Below are 16,295 nucleotides of genomic sequence, written 5' to 3'. Positions count from 1 at the left end.
CCAATTGTTGGAATTAGGGTTGCAGAGAAACACACACAGCTTGGAGAAGACGAAGGAAGCTCAAGGCACACAATAGAGAGTGTATTACTTAGTGTGCTATGGAAAGATAGATAGCCCTAGAGTGATGGGCGTATATACAATGCACGGGGGAAAAAACCTCCTAAAGAGGGAAAAAATGCCCCGGCGGTCCTAGTGTGTTCACACACATCACTACCACATGTATATGGTAACAAATTCATTCTATAATGTTATAATATTATGTTGATTTATTAAAAAAATATTAGGATATATACCAAATATTCTTTCTTGAAATATTTTTTTAGTTCATAGTGTTTGATGCAAGAGTGTTCAAAAAAGAAAAATCTATAAAAATAAAGCTTTGTAAGTCCATTTCCATCCACTTCACCAACAATTGTTTGTTTAATTTGTCTTTGGCATATATCTTAGGATAAAAGCTCGCTAAAAGCTAAGATTTTTAGAAATTTTTCATCATCTAGAGGTAATTTTTAGCCTTCTAATCCTAGTTGGCCATTGTAGAACATAAAGTGGACGCTCCACATAAGCATGTGTTGGGGACATCTTAAGTGTCACACTTCACACCAAAGTGCACAAAGTGGGTACATCTCATCATGCACCGACTCGCCATAATAGTGCATTACCAATTCAAAATAACAACAGGCTCAAATCAACATTACCCAGATACATTCAAACCAATAGATGAGAGTTTTATAGAAATAAATGAGGTTTATTGATCATAATTGGTGAGATATCAATGCTCACAATCACAACGTTTGGCATTATTGTGAGGCAGATAGTGGATATAGCGAAGGGCACCTTGCATGATCCGTTCTCTTGAAAACTTGTCCTTCTATTTGGATACCTCACACAACTACCACCTGTTTACAAACCATCATGGAATGGAGTGCAAATCCTGTACCATTACACCATCTACACATATTAGATACGGAATTTTTCACAACATGACACTCAATTTGACATGTAGTAAATCCCACCTTTTTCGAATTCTGGCAAGTAATTTGTTCTAAAAAGTCCACAATAGAAGAGATCCATAACACAGAAAAAGATAAAAGATATATTACAAGATAAGTGTGTTCACACACACAAAATATAGAAAAATACTTCCATTATGTATAAATTCAATCTATGAATTTCACCCTAGGATTTTTTACTCTTGAGTAGTAGTATTTTTTGACAAATGTATTTATGTAGGTCATTTGATTTTGTGTGAACTTAGAGAAAATAAAATTCATCCCTTTTATGATCCCAAGCTTGTCCATTATCAGAGTGAACATCATGATATGCCCCTTGGTTTTGCATGTTCTTGATAGCTTGCAATATACATCTAAGCATCATATCGCTTCATTCCATTTTTCATAGTTTGGTATCCAATAGTTGCATTAGCTATAAGATGTAAGTAAATCGTCTTCGATGCCCCGTGATATGTGTTCAATTTCACCCCCAACAGGACACATTAAAACCTAGAATATGCTTATAACCTTAGCCATGTGCACGTTCCCTCCCCTCAAAATGTGCATAAAATTTGGGACGGGCTGCATGGATCCCTTCCCCAGGCTCTCGAGTTGAGGACCCTTGCCATCTACGAGATGAAGTGTATTGATTGTCGCTACATGGACACCAGAGCTTCAACACATTGCATATGTGTTGAGATGGGTGACACAGAGGAGATCAACAGAGGCCCAGGTGAGGCTAAAGTGACCTTGAGAGTTGCTTCTGACCAAGCTTCTTATTATTTAAATCATAGGAGTGAAGCTTGAGGATGCAAAATTCTACATCAACTTAAAGGTAATGAGTTCTTCTTGTGCAACTATAGTAAAAAAACAAAAAGGTCCCTCTAACACTGCAGGGAGAACGCTCGCCAATTATACAAAGCCACGAGAGAGAGAGAGAGAGAGAGAGAGAGAGAGAGAGAGAGAGAGAGAGAGAGAGAGAGAGAGAGAGAGAGAGAGAGAGAGAGAGAGAGAGATTCTAGAGCCATGGCCGCTTTCATCTTCTAAACCTAACACCAAGATGTGGCCCAACCCCAAATCGCTTGCTACATACCCGTGTCGAAAGGAAGCACTTCCTTCTGGTCAGATAGCCCAAAGGAAAAGACAAAACAAATCAAAGGATGAGAGAGAGAGAGAGAGAGAGAGAGAGAGAGAGAGAGAGAGAGAGAGAGAGAGAGAGAGAGAGAGAGAGAGAGAGAGAGAGAGAGAGAGAGAGAGAGAGAGGAAGCGAGATCAGATTTCAAAGGTTGTGCAGAGGACCACATAACGAGCTGATGAATAACATGCAAGGCAGTGAGGTCATTAGGATGGCTAGCTACAAAGATCTACAATAATAGCGAGAGACTTCTCAGATAAGAAGAGAAAAACACTTGTGGTGGCATGGAATGACATACAAAACACGGAGGGGACAACACAATAGATGTTTTGAACCTGCACTCAAGAACGTGATATAACTTGACAAGGGATAAATCACCGCCAAATACATTTAATCATTGGATGCCATGTGCTTTGCACCACTTTAACCCTAGGATAATAGCGAGGTATTCTGACTCATTTTTGGAGTGCGAGTTCTCGAGTAGTTTCCTTGCAAAGAAGGTCTTTTCACCCACTTCATTGAATAGGGCACTGCATGCAGAAGCTTTGTCAATGGTTCTTGTAGAGGTACCATCAAAGTAGAGGGAGTGTCCATCTTCCAACTTAACTGGCGGTGGAGTAGACAACTCTTCAAGACCTGACTTTGTCTTCACCTTATTTTCAAAGTGGCAATGTGTGAGGATTCCTACTAGACTAGCTCAAGTGGAGCTTTCAATCTGTACAATGTAGTCAAATTCTTGCAATTGGCCAAGCCATTTCACAATTCTCATTCATATGTTGCAATTCATAAGGGAAAACCTCTTCCATGGTTAGGATTACAAACTTCTTTGGTAACAGGTAGGACCTGAATTTGGTAACCGCAAACATCAATGCTAGAACCATGTGTTTTGCATTAGTGTAGCCTTTCTTTGGACTGGCCATCACCCTACTAGTAAAGTAGATAGGTCTCATAAATGAGGTTGTGTTATCCTTCTACATCAAAACAGCCCCAAGGGTGTCATTACCTACACTAGGGTTGACATAGAATGTTTCTTCCCATTAAGGTGGTACAATAGTGGGTAGGGTGGCTAGAATCTCGTTCACTTCATGGTATTTTTGCTTATTCTCTTCACTCCAAGTGAAAACATCTCTTATTCTTCTGCATCAATACAACCCCAAGGGTGTCATTACCTACACTAGGGTTGACATAGAATGTTTCTCCCTATTGAGGTGGTGCAATGGTGGGTAGGGTGGCTAGAATCTCCTTCACTTCATGGTATTGTTGCTCATTCTTTTCACTCCAAGTGAAAACAAGGAGATAATGTGCTCTGCTCTATTCTCCACCCACATAGGCTTTTCCCTTGCACGCACACACTCGCATGGCTTCGCACCGCACCTCACACTATTAGAATCAATTGAGCCAAGATTCAGGATGCAAAAGTCTAGGTCAACTTAAAAGGTAACAACTTCTTCTTATGTAACTATATTAAAAAAACAAAAAGGACCCCCTAACATTGCATGTCAACACCCGCCAATTATAGAGAGCCATGGAGGCTTGCGCCCTCTTGAACCTCACACCAAGGTGTAGCCCAACCCCAAATCTAATTTAGCTTCCCATGCTAATTAAAAGCGCTTCCCTTTGATCGAATAGCCCAATGAAAAAAACAAAACACACACACACACACACACACACACACACACACACACACACACACACACACACACAGGTCATATTTCAAAGGCTGTGTAAATGACCATAAAACAAGCTGATGAATAACATGCAAGGCAATGAGGTGGATTAGGATGGCCAGTTGTAAAGATCTGACATGAGAGTGGGAGGCTTCTCACACAAGAAGAGCGGAACACTTATGTGCGATTATGACATACAAAATATGGAGGGGACAACAAAATAGATGTTTTGAACCTGCACTCAAGAATTGATATAGAAAGTTGTTTTTCTTTTCAAGTGTTATAGGGGGACTCATGCTTCTCCTCTTGCATTGGAAGATCACTTGTTCTTTCAATTTAGTTTAATATATGTATTTGGCTAAGTATTATTTTGCAAGCTAAGTATAAAAAATACCAAAAATTGATCCTTAATATGTGTTTTAAATGTTCTCAATTCCGTTACAAATTTTTTTAAACTAAATTTAGCATAAGTACAAAATCTTTTTTTCATGATTTTTCTTAGCATATTAATCTCTCTATATATTAAATTATTTGTCTCTCTCTCTCTCTCTCTCACACACACACACACACACACACACTCTCTCTCTCTCTCTCTCATTGTGTCTCCCGCAATGCATGTTCTCTCTCTCTCTCTCTCTCTCTCTCTCTCTCTCTCTCTCTCTCTCTCTCTCTCACACACACACACACACACACACACACACACACACAAACAGTTGAGACAGCATGGCTGTTCATACGAGCTAGGCAACTCACTTGTATGGATCTCTTGCTCTCTCTAGCACTACGAGTGTCTATGGCATCACAGTTTTGGGGTACCACCCAACGGTTTTTACTAAATCACCCCATAGCAGATGTACTTTCAAGGAAAGAAGTCCAAAATCTACTAGGGGATAATGGACAAATTCAACTTTTCAAGTTGATTCCAATCATTTTTATACACGGTCGACTATGTTGGTTACCGTTACCTGCTAGTTGAGCAGATTCTATCAAGGGTCTTACCCAGGGTACCCAGTGCAATATTCCTTGTTTTTTTTCATAGGTGGGAAACGTGCTCCTGTGCATTTGAATACGGGTAAGTGAACATATAGTTCAATCCCCAGTTACGCATCTATTGATTTGGTGTTATTGCATTTTTTAGTATGCTTTGTTTGATTTTTTCAACTTGTATAAATACGGTTGCATGTTTTCGAGACATGCCAAGGGCATGTTGGAACAAAGTATTTTGGGCCGTAGTGTTTGATATACATTTCTGCATTATGCTATTATGAACCCACTTGTAGGGTTCGCTTTGGCACATGTTGTCACATGGGATACAACATGGTCTATGTACTCAAGGAGTTCGGTTTATCCAGTGTGGAGCAATGAAAATGAGGGTCCCTCTCACTCTTGTCGCAGAGTGTTTTGCAGTTACCTCCACACACAAGTACATCTTGTACTTTTTGGATGTCACTTTTTTGACCATCCTTATTTGAGACGTATTCCACATGTGGAGAATATGAGTCTTGGGGACTGACACTGGTGCCTAATTCCTAATGATGTGTTGCGACAACGTCCCTACGTGTTGGTCGCATCCGTTTATTAGACCATTTGGAGCACACCGTATCAGGAACAATTTCAGAGGCCAAAAATTATCGGGTACTAAGTACAGACTTGTTCCGATTACAAGTGCTGTGAAACCACCTTAACGGAGGGTCATTTCTACATATAGCCAAGTATGCTACGTTCATGAGAATGTCTCATGGTTGGTACCTAGGTGTGACTGGGTTGTCACATTCTGTTATGGTCCAACTATTGTTGCAAGGCTTTCCCGTATGTACCGTGGAAAGTCTCGTCATGGAATTGCGGTTTGGATAAGTTTGTGTTAAATGCATGCACACTAGGTGTTATGGGCCCTAGTGTTTAACACTGATTTATTTGGAGTGGCATGCAAATTCATGGACTTTATTCTTTTTGCAATTTTTTGCACTGCAAGTGCAATCTCTACTGCAAATTTATTATGAGTTTACACCTTGCCATACAAGGCACTGGCTCATGATGGGTTGGTCTAAACTCTATGAGCTTACTCTAGTCCACCCCGCTTTCAACCTAGTTGGTTGTCTCCACTCCATATCAAATATATGGCTGGATACTCAATGGTTGAGTCATAATTTATCATCAATCGTGGAAGACTGTCTGTAAGTGGTTAGGGGAAAGCACCTCACTCTTACTGCTGCTATTCATCCTGTGTTGGATGGACAGCTTACCAATATTTTTTGCTAACACATCTGTTAAGAGCATGCGTTAGCACAATGCATTCTGAATGGGTGATTCCCTCCCTCTTCTAGAATTTGCTTAGGTTTTCAACTTTGAACACCTGTTGTGGTGGGGTTGGATACCAATTTCATAAGTCAAGGACTTAGTAGGTGTGCTGACAAGGCATGTTGGCATATAACCTTCATTAGGGGTGAACATGTAGTTCTGTCAATTCCAAAACGTTTAGAAGTCGGACATGAGGACACTCCCTATTCTGTCGATCAGTAGCTATGAGCTTTTCTAGATACTCACACGAGTTGGAAATCTCGCTCACAACTTCATGGAAAGTTGCGCCAAGGTTTTCTTGTATTTTTCCAGTATCTTCAGAAAGTATGAAAACTCATTATGTCTTTAGACACCTCTTAGTTGTGGTTATTCCTTTAAAGTACTCAAGTGAGTTATAAATTGAGTTACCATTTAGACGTGGTTGCAAAAGGACAACAATGTTGAAAATCCAAATGTTGCTCCTGGTTTCATTGAACCTCCTCATTGCACCAAGTATCATATGGACAATTGGCTCGCGTATGGGATGCCAATAAGGAAAACATCAGTGTTCTTACGAAGATACTACCACTTGTGTTTTCAAGGACGAAACCGCTTCTCCAAGGGGGAAGTAATGTCAGGCCAAGGGCTACCCTGGAGGTCAAGGACCTAGCGGCTGCCCAGTGGAGAAGGGATCCTAGGGCCAAGAGACTAAAAAGGGAGGTTGGGTGGAGGATTCGGACACGACAGTTCCCAGGGCCTTTCAAATAGAGGTCATGGCTCGGTTTGGGTGCTTGTGGATCTTTCAAGTTAACTAAGATGGCTATTCACAACATTGTTGATTCCTTAATAATATTGTACGACATTGTGCTCCCCGTTTACCAGTCATTTGAAAAGACTGTCTGTAAACTGTGGGGAAACACACCTTAGTACTGTTAGTTATCCAAAGAGGATAGCCAGATTATGTGAAGTGCGTACGTTAGCACCAAGCAATTCAATTAAAAAGCATATATTGCTCCAGTTGGAGTTTGCTTACCATAAGTTAAAGCATGTTCGCGACTAGGTTTAGTCTCTTCATGTTTAAGTTAGTTTCTCAACCTTGAACACTAGTTATAGTGGGGTTGTTTACATATGAAAACTGAGAACAAGTCAAGGATTTATATTTTGTTGATAAGTTACGTCAGCCAGTTACTTTCATGGAAAGTGAAAAGAGGTACTGTTTTGGGTGCATCTTTGTTGTGATAACTCGTTTAGCATGCTCGTATGTGTTCTAAATGGAGTCTACACACTATGTTGGATATGAGCTGATAACACATGACGATTGCAAATGGACAACAATGTGGAAAATCAGATATGTTACTCTTGGTTTCATTGAACCTCCTACTGAACCGTGTTCCGGTCAAGCAAACAGCTGGATCCGTGAAGGATGCCACGATGGAAAACATTAGTGTATCACCACTCTTGTTTTCGAGGAAGAAAACGCTTCTCTAAGGGGGGAGTAATGTCAGGACAAGGATCCTAAGGAGCAAGGCTCGACCTAGGAGAGGTTAGGAACCTCAGTCAGGGGCTCGGACTGGACCAATGTGGAATGGGGATCCGTATTATGGCTAATGACCCAACCTATATATAGGGTGGTAGGGCGATGGATCCGCATCTCAGTCTCTTAAGTCTTGTGCTAAAGGATATGCGAAGAGCGTACGTTAGCACCAAGCAATCCAATTAGCTAGCATGTATCACTCTAGTTGGAATTTACTTATCATAAGAAAAACATATTTGTGACTGGGTTTGGTCTCTTCATGATTAAGTCAGGTTCTCAACCTTGAACACTAGTTATGGTGGGGTTGTTTACTGATGCGGTAAGATAACAAGTCAAGGATTTATACCTTGCTAATGAGTTACGTCAGTCATTTACTTTCATAGAAAGTGAAATGAGGTACTCTTTTTGGTACATCTTAGTTGTGACGACTTGTTTAGCATGCTCATGTAGTCTCTAAATGGAGTTTACATACTATGTTGGTTATGGACCAGTTACACAAGACAGTTGCAAAAGGACAATAATGTAGAAGATCAAGATTCTCTTCTTGATTTCATCGAACCTCCTACCAAACTGTGTTTCGGTCAAACGAATAGCTGGATCCATGTAGGATGCCACTGTGGAAAACATTAGTGTTCTTAAGAAGATACAACCACTTTTGTTTTCAACAACGAAAATGCTTCTCCAAGGGGGGAGTAATGTAATGCCAAGGGCAAACCCAAGGGAGGTTAAGGACCGTAGTGGGCCAAGGCCGACTGCCAGTGGAGAAGGGATCCTAGGCCAAGAGGGCTATAAATAGAGGTTGGGCACAGGATCTAGGACTGCAGTTCCAGGGTTTCTCACATTATGCAGTTATAGACCCATTTGTTTGGTTTGGCATATGTTGTCACAATGGATACAACATGATCTAGGAACTCAAGGAGTTCGGTGTGGAGTAAGGATAATGAGGGTCCCTTTAGCAAAGGTCATCCTTGCTTCTATTGGATTTGCAACTTGTGGTTTTTTCTCTTTTATGCCTATCTCATCATCCGATTGAACATCAATAACATTGCTCAGATGTAACGTTTGCCAAGTAGTGAGCCGAAAGCTCTTATCCTGCACATCTCATGCCTCTCCTTGCTCCCTTTGTTTGTTTCCATGCATTAGTGTTGTTTTCACTGCTTTATTTTTATTAAGCAAATTAATCATGGTCAAAATGAGTATTTTGTGTAGTCCAAACTGCATTGTATCAATGCGGACAAAAAACTGTCCTACCTAGGTAAGGTCCTCTCTTTTGCATCATCTTGAAACCATTGTTCTTTTACTCCTTCACCAACAAATTGATGAAGTTGTTGTAAAGCACTCTCTTTTTCATATGTATAATGGTAAGAAGGCCCTCCTTGACTTTGTTAGCTTTTGGTAGTCCATCTTTAAGGCGAACATATGTACTTGTGTTAGGGGTTTCCATTCACGGGCTTTGTTTTGCTAGCTTTTGCTTATGTCAACTTCAGAAAAGCTACTCATGTTAAGTTCAAACGAGGGCTCACACGGTGCAACACTGCTTAATTCAGCTTGTAAACCACACAACACATCTCCTCCCAAAGTTCCAAAGAGTTTTCAGATCCTTCTTGCTTCACAACCCAATTCATGAACACATAGGGCAGGGGGGCCAGTACTGTCACACCAAACTTCAAGGGGCCATCATTGAAGACTCATGCATAATTTTTTTCATGTTAGGTTTGGCATGGCATAGTCTGCGGGTACAAATGCCATACAAAAAATTGGGGATCCATAAAGCAACATTTGGGAGCATTTTTAGAGGCTAACTCCAGCTTCCCTGTTAAAAAAAGTCCCATTAAAGGGATGCACTGTCGCCCCCATTGCTGCCACGTTGACCCCCAATCCCGGAACACACACTATCGAGTATAGGCACATCCAGTAGTAGCTGGTTGGCGCAGGAGGCTATCCAAAGAAAGCGAGGAGAAGAAAGAAGAGCACCGCAGCTAGGCTCGTCAACCAGCAGGGAGGCTCTTCGTCCATGATTTCCAAGTGAGTTACCAAACTCACTCAGAATAGTTTGCGTTTTGCTCTTTTTGTGTGTTGGAATACAATTTCTTGACTTCTGCTAGCTTTATTGAGCTAATTCCTCGCGCGCGTGCACACACACACACACACACACACTCACTCACACTCACACACACACACACACACACACACACACACACACACACACACACACACACACACAAATATATATATTAAAACTGACATTTAATAGTGCTTGTCTGTGTTTAAGATTGAGCTTGAGACAATATCCGAGATACAAATTGAGCGACGATTTTGAAATTCCTGAGAAAAATTGCATTCGGGGTTGAGCTTGACCTTGTTCTTGACAAAACTTGAAATTTAAATTGAGTTGAGATTCGAAATTGAGCTGAGATTTAAATTGGGTTGAAAATCTGAGATTCAAATTGAGTTGAAAATATGCATTCAAGGTTGTTCTTGACAAAATCTGAAATTCAAACTTAGTTGAAAATCTGAATTCAAGGTTAAGCTTGTGAGCATGTGTCTTTCCTCGATGCTTTTTTCAAGCGAAGTGCTTGTAAGCGTGCTGCCCTTCGAGCTTTTTGCCAAATGTTTGGCACATGTAGAGGATGTAGCGGTGCATGGGGAGTCTCTCCTTCCCATAAGATAGCTCGCATCTGGTGTTCAAATTGGATTTGTTGAGCATCCCACTGTCTTTTTGCTGCCCTTTTCAGCTTCTCTTCTTCCTTTTGTTGCTTTCGATGAAGACTTAACTCCATAGTCTCCTTGAGCTTTTGCTCCTTTTGCTTTCGACGTTCCTCTTTAAGCTGGTCTAGTTGCTCTCTCTTGGCTTGCTTTGCCTTCATGCTTTCAATGTATTGAGATGATGTAAGGATAAGAGAATTGGTGTAGTCCACGAAGGCCTCTCCTTGCACTTGTCCTATTGTGACATTCTCATGTGGCACTTTGAGGATTTCAATCACACTAGGGTTTGTCGGAGGAGGTGGTAGGTCAGCCCCTAAAGTAGTTAAGACACTTGCCACATCACATGCTACATCATCCATTGGAGTGCATGGCACTTGACTACAATCTGGCTCTTCTTCTGTTGTGCTGCTTGAAATGTGTACATCCATGTACTCACACGGCATGCATGAAAGGTCTATTACTTGATGGTTGAAAGGCCATATACCTGTGGCTCTAAAGCCTCCCATTATGTTACTCTCTGTGCAAGCAGTCCTCAAAGCACGAGAGGCTACTCCTGCTAGCTCACTTTTTGTGGCTTGAGTGGAAAAGGTTCTTAGCTGCCAGAGATTTCTTTCTTTTTGAAAGTTGCTTTTGAAGGGCTTGAAAACAACTACGTCAAGAGGTTGTAGATTATGAGAGGTGTGGGCTGGAAGGGTGACTATGTCTAGTCCCCATTGAGATGCTTTCTCAACCACCTCCAACCGGGTGTGGCTGCCATGGCCATCTACTATAAGTAGGTGACGTTGTGTTGGTGTAAGGGGAGATGGCAACATAGCTTTGAAGTGATCAAGCCAAGCTTCAAACAATTGACCAGTCATCCATGCTTTGCCTTGCATTGACATCACAACTCCATCCTCGCATTCCATCAGGTAGTTTTGCATTGCCTTCTTTCCCTTGAAGATGTAGTATTTGGGTAATGCACTCCCTGCTGAATTTACACAACACAAGATGGTCAACCATTCCCTAGAGGCGGGGGTGATTCCATACACTACCTTAGAGCCCTTCTTAGCCAACACCCTCATGCCCTTGTCTCTGCCTGCTTGCACTCCTGTCTCGTCTGCATTCCAAATGTTTTCTGGTGGGTAGTCATGCTCTCGATACATGATGCGAAGGTTGTTGTAGAAGCTTTGAAGCACCTCTGGATGTAATGCAATAGCTCTTGATTTATCAAGTGCCTGTGATGTACGGAATGTTATCTCGGGATGGCGGCGCCTAAATGAATCCCACCAGCTTTTGCCTGGTACACCATTTGTAAAAGGTGTTGCCCGCATTTGGCAAAGCTCAGCCACTTTAAGATTTAAGCTACCAAGTGTCACCCCATGAGCGGCATCTTGCATTTGGAATGCCCAATTGACCAATGCTTTCTCTTCAAGAGGCGGAATAATTGTTGTTGGTCCTTTGCGCTTTGTCTTGGTCCTTCCCTCCATCCATGCCTTGATTGCATTGACACTCATGCCAAATTGACGACTGCATTCCCGTAATGACATACCCCCATCATGTGCTTCAAGAGCTGCTGCCATGTCCTCCTTGGACCATATTAAGCGGCGTCGTTTTGGTGGTGAGTCTGCTCTCACTTTTGCATGGGCAACATCTTTGGCAGGTGGATTTTTTGTTGGTTTCTCTCTTGGTGCGAGAGATGAAGAGGAATTATGTATCAAAGTAGGACTAGGTACATTGCAACGCTTGTTGGAGACAAAACCAGGCTGTCTTCCTCTCTTCTTTTTGAACAAAGAGCGTGTGAGCGGCATAGCTGAGAGAATGGGGCGAGAAAAGGCAAGAAAGAGATGGGGCTTTGTGTTGAAAAACACAAGGAAAGAGTGCTGAGAAATATGGAGATAACACACTTTTAGAGAAACTTGATGATTGTCTAAACCCTAAACATTCCAACAAAATAACCATGCCATGTTATTATTCAAGGTTTTTTTGATCCATGCAAAGAAGGTGAAATTATTTATTACCTCATATCAGCAAATAAGCGTAGTCCACGCAACGAAAGCGTTTTTTCGGATGCATCTCCATGTCATTGTTTTCAGCTCTTCGTACATTCTTTTCGAGTGAACAACTTGGGTTTGTGTTGTTGAAAAAATCGTCCAAAGTGTCCACTTCCTCTATGATTCCAAGAGAAGGTGCTTTTCTTTGTGACTTGTCGTTTCTCTCTATGGGCTTTGAAGGGGTTTTTGTGATGATATTTGACACTTTTGATTGGGCAACACTACGAGTGCAAAGGGCTGATGGTCTAATGTGTACTTGACCACATCTACATACTCTATTTCCTTTCCTATCAACTAATATGTGAGTGCATAAGAAGGGTGAAAGTGTTGGGTGCCTATACAAGAGGCATGACAAACATTCACATAAGGGTGGAGAAATAGGCATGGCAAGTCACGAAAGCAGCAATTCAAGATGGGTTGTGCCTTGTGTATGGGATTTCAGTTTGCTATTTAAAGGGTTGAAGCTTGGCTTTGATTGGTCCAGTGTAAAAAGCATGGATTGAGGCAAGACTCAAAGGAATAGAGCATGATTGGTCATATTTTGAATTCTTGGATTAGGGTAGTTAATGTGTGAGACATGCTCTTGTAGATTAGAGGAGGGAATCTGTATTTTGAAAGTGGCTTGCTTAATGGAGGGAACCAGGTTTTGGAGGGAGGCTCTGAGGAAATTGTTTCTGATCGATTGGGTTCTTTTTTTAAATTAGTTTCTGAGCTTTGCAATGTTCTAAAATCATTATATGAGTTGCAAAACTTTTCTATTTAATCGTTTTCTTAAATCTGGAATGAAAACGGAACATAAATTTGCTCTTTATAAATCTAGAGTTTGTTGTACGCTTCACTGGAATATTACTCCTGCTACTGTTAGCCAATTCTGATGAATGATCCTGTTGTGTGTGCACAAGTCCATTAATGCGGCATGAAGAGACTGAAAGCAGTTGTGGTGCGTGCCAAACAGTGCACACTCTTCCCTCAATAGCGACGGCAAAGCTTTTTTCGTGCAGAGCGTTTTCTTTCAAATTTCTATGCGCCTTAATTGGCCTTGAGATGCGCTTTAAAAATGTGCCTTTATGTCCCCAAAGAGTTGGTTTAACGGTAAGGCTTTGGCCTCTCAACCTATGGGTTGTGGGTTCAAATCCCCCGTTGGGTTACACTCTAGAGAGACACCTTGTGCTCACGTGGTGTTCACGTTGCTAGGGCTCTTGCCCTTGGACACTCGAGTGCATCCTCCTCCTGGGGTGGGTCACTCGAGGAGGAGGTTCCTAGCTGGTTGCTACGAGTTCTCTCCGCCGTTCCCAGCATGTGGTGCATCAATTAAGTGGCCATGGTGATGCCTACGCGTGGCTCTTGCCCGATGGTACGCGGCCCTTGCCCGACCATGTAACATGGCTAATATTTGGAAGGGATAAGCACCTCCCCCTGTGGGCCCTATGGTGTGTGTGGGGGGGGGAGGGGGGGGGAAAGTGCCTTTATTGGGCCCCGTAACCTTACTAGCCCCTTTACCCTAGATGTGACAATTTCCGAAATGCATCCCCCTCCCTCCCAAATTTGAGTAAGTATGATGACGGCCTCCTTCACTTCATTAGCGTTCAACAGGCTGTAGTACGCTGTACCATGCTAGCAATGCTTCTCCATCTCAATCAGTGGCATAAGTGCCTCGTTGATTTCCTTGGCCTTCAATAGGTCATTTATGTATCATGGTGTTGTAGGTGATCGTGCATCCCCTCTTCTTCATCATCGGCTTCCATAGCCTTCGACAGTCCATCTATCACACTGCTTTATGTGATCATTTTTGGGTGCCTCCTCTCCTTTCCATCTCAGTCGACAGTACAATAAGGCCGCTATCAACTTTATCAACTACACCTTCTCCTGCTGCTTCTTAACAATTGACGCCCTGCAACAGCAACGCGAAATACTATAAACGTCGAGCTTTATCTTGAAGCTGCCGACATTGACCAGCTGCTATGGCGCCTTGTTGTGGCTGATTATGCTGAAGTTGACGATGATGATGATGGTGTTGAGCACCTGTTGCAGCTTTTGGGTTGGGGATTTGATTTGGATCAGTGGTTTAATGGTCTGTTGATCTTGTACCCCCAGCGCCTCCAGCAAATGTTGCGTATGCTCTTCCTTTTCGAGTTCAAGCAGGGTGACATAGATCTCAAGTAGGTGCTTTGTCTTAATTGAACAGGTGCGTTGGAACTTGGAGTCGCATTTTCTTTGCGATAGTTGGCTGGGGCCCACATGGATGCTAGAGCTATATTTTTAGCTTGGTGGGCTGCGCGGCAGTTTTTTTGCTCCAATATTGGTTTGCCAAGTGACATGGTTGAGCAGTTCGTGGCCCTCTTAAGCTATGCTCTCGTGGGTCCTTTCACGCTCCCAAAAAAGAAACTAGAGTGCTTTACTAGCTGCATTTGTATTGAATTGAAGTGAGTATGAGGGAAAACATTTTGTATTTATCATTTTGTTGTACATTCAACAAGAGTATATGTCAAGAGTATGCATCCATAAACAAGAACTTAGAAGAGGAAAGCGGAGAGAGAGAGAGAGAGAGAGAGAGAGAGAGAGAGAGAGAGAGAGAGAGAGCTTATGCTTTTTTTTCCACAAATCTTGTTACTTTAAGTTGACATGGTCCTGTGTTTAGAACGCTACGCTCTTCACATTCCAATTTTGATGTCTAAACCTGTCCTTAGCTTTTGGATTGTAATAATTCTTTGATTGAATCTTGCTCTATTGTGTATATTCTTGTCATTTGTGTAAGTGTGGTTGTACCATTTAAAGATTCAACAAGTGTATACATCCCTGGAGAAGAAAATGGAGAGAGAGAGAGAGAGAGAGAGAGAGAGAGAGAGAGAGAGATTCCTACCTTTCAACAAAGCAAGTTCTATTTTTCTTAATTGGTATGGTCTCTAGTAGATTACGATCGTGATGCCCCAATTTGATCCATGCATCTCGCAAAAGAGTCATAAGAAGAGTTAGAGTTAGAATTTATATATAGTGATGATACGGATCATTTGAAATATGTTCACTTTTAGATGTTGTTCCCTTTTTATGTTTGGGAAAAAAAAGAAAACATGCAAGTCTCCTTATGACTCTTTTGCATCTCGCAAAAGAGTCATAAGAAGAGTTAGAGTTAGAATTTATATATAGTGATGATACGGATCATTTGAAATATGTTCACTTTTAGATGTTGTTCCCTTTTTATGTTTGGGAAAAAAAAGAAAACATGCAAGTCTCCTTGCATGGGGGAGTCTGCACAACCCTCCCCAATTTTTATAATACGAGAGAACGTGCCATTCCCAATGCAGCGTGCAATTTTCAGTGTGTTCATTTCACTGCGTCGGTAGTAATGAGTATGGAATTTAATGTATTTTACATACCCTTTTGTTTCGACATTCATTTGTTGATTGTCATAAACGAGCACGATGATGTTGGGCTAAAGCATTGCCGACATGATGCTTGTCTGCTTCTATTGGTATATCTTGCAATCTCATTGTGGATTCTCATTCATGTTGATACTCAACAGTTCTCTTGTCTGCATTTGAGGATTTAAGTTTAGCATAGACATCATCTGATTCGGAATGGCTGTCGTCTCTATCGAGGAAGAAATATAGCTGATTCTCAACATCAATATAAGCCTTGGTTGGCTTTTTCCATACTCTTGAGAACCTTCCTTAGGAAACAAAAGGGCAAGGAAAAGTTTTTCCCAAAGCTTCGTATGAGATATTATAGACCTTTTTGGGTTACTTAGGTCATAAATGATGTATCTTACCGATTGAGTTTGCTTGCTTCTTGGAGGATCACAGATTGGTGTTGGGTATTGGTCACTTCAGACACGATGTTGGCTGACAGTACATCTGTCAAAGGTTTCTATGAAGGATAGGACATGTCAATGAATCCGACTAAAAGAGTTGGGGACGCTTGAATATAGCTAGTCTATTTGTAACATTTATTGGAAGATAA

At 41.6% G+C, this 16,295-nt stretch overlaps 1 protein-coding gene, 1 long non-coding RNA gene and 1 pseudogene across 2 annotated transcripts; 1 reads left to right on the top strand and 2 right to left on the bottom strand.

Moving 5' to 3' along the window:
- Positions 1–10,127: 10,127 nt before the first annotated feature.
- On the bottom strand, positions 10,128–10,736 carry LOC147445912 (uncharacterized). The gene has a single exon (XM_086524649.1). The coding sequence runs from the start codon at positions 10,734–10,736 to the stop codon at positions 10,128–10,130; it is 609 nt and encodes a 202-aa protein (XP_086380775.1).
- Positions 10,737–10,765: 29 nt separating this feature from the next.
- On the bottom strand, positions 10,766–11,369 carry LOC147445911 (MFS-type transporter clz9-like; annotated as a pseudogene).
- A 2,430-nt stretch (positions 11,370–13,799) lies between these two features.
- LOC147445910 (uncharacterized) lies at positions 13,800–15,072 on the top strand. The gene is made up of 2 exons (XR_015189821.1): positions 13,800–14,409; positions 14,524–15,072. It is a non-coding gene; the product is annotated as an uncharacterized LOC147445910 (long non-coding RNA).
- Positions 15,073–16,295: the final 1,223 nt, after the last annotated feature.

Source organism: Adiantum capillus-veneris, chromosome 12 (genome assembly GCF_014529385.1).
Source record: "Adiantum capillus-veneris isolate H3 chromosome 12, ASM1452938v2, whole genome shotgun sequence".
Lineage (NCBI taxonomy): Eukaryota > Viridiplantae > Streptophyta > Polypodiopsida > Polypodiales > Pteridaceae > Adiantum > Adiantum capillus-veneris.
This window is presented reverse-complemented; position numbering and strand designations above follow the sequence as displayed.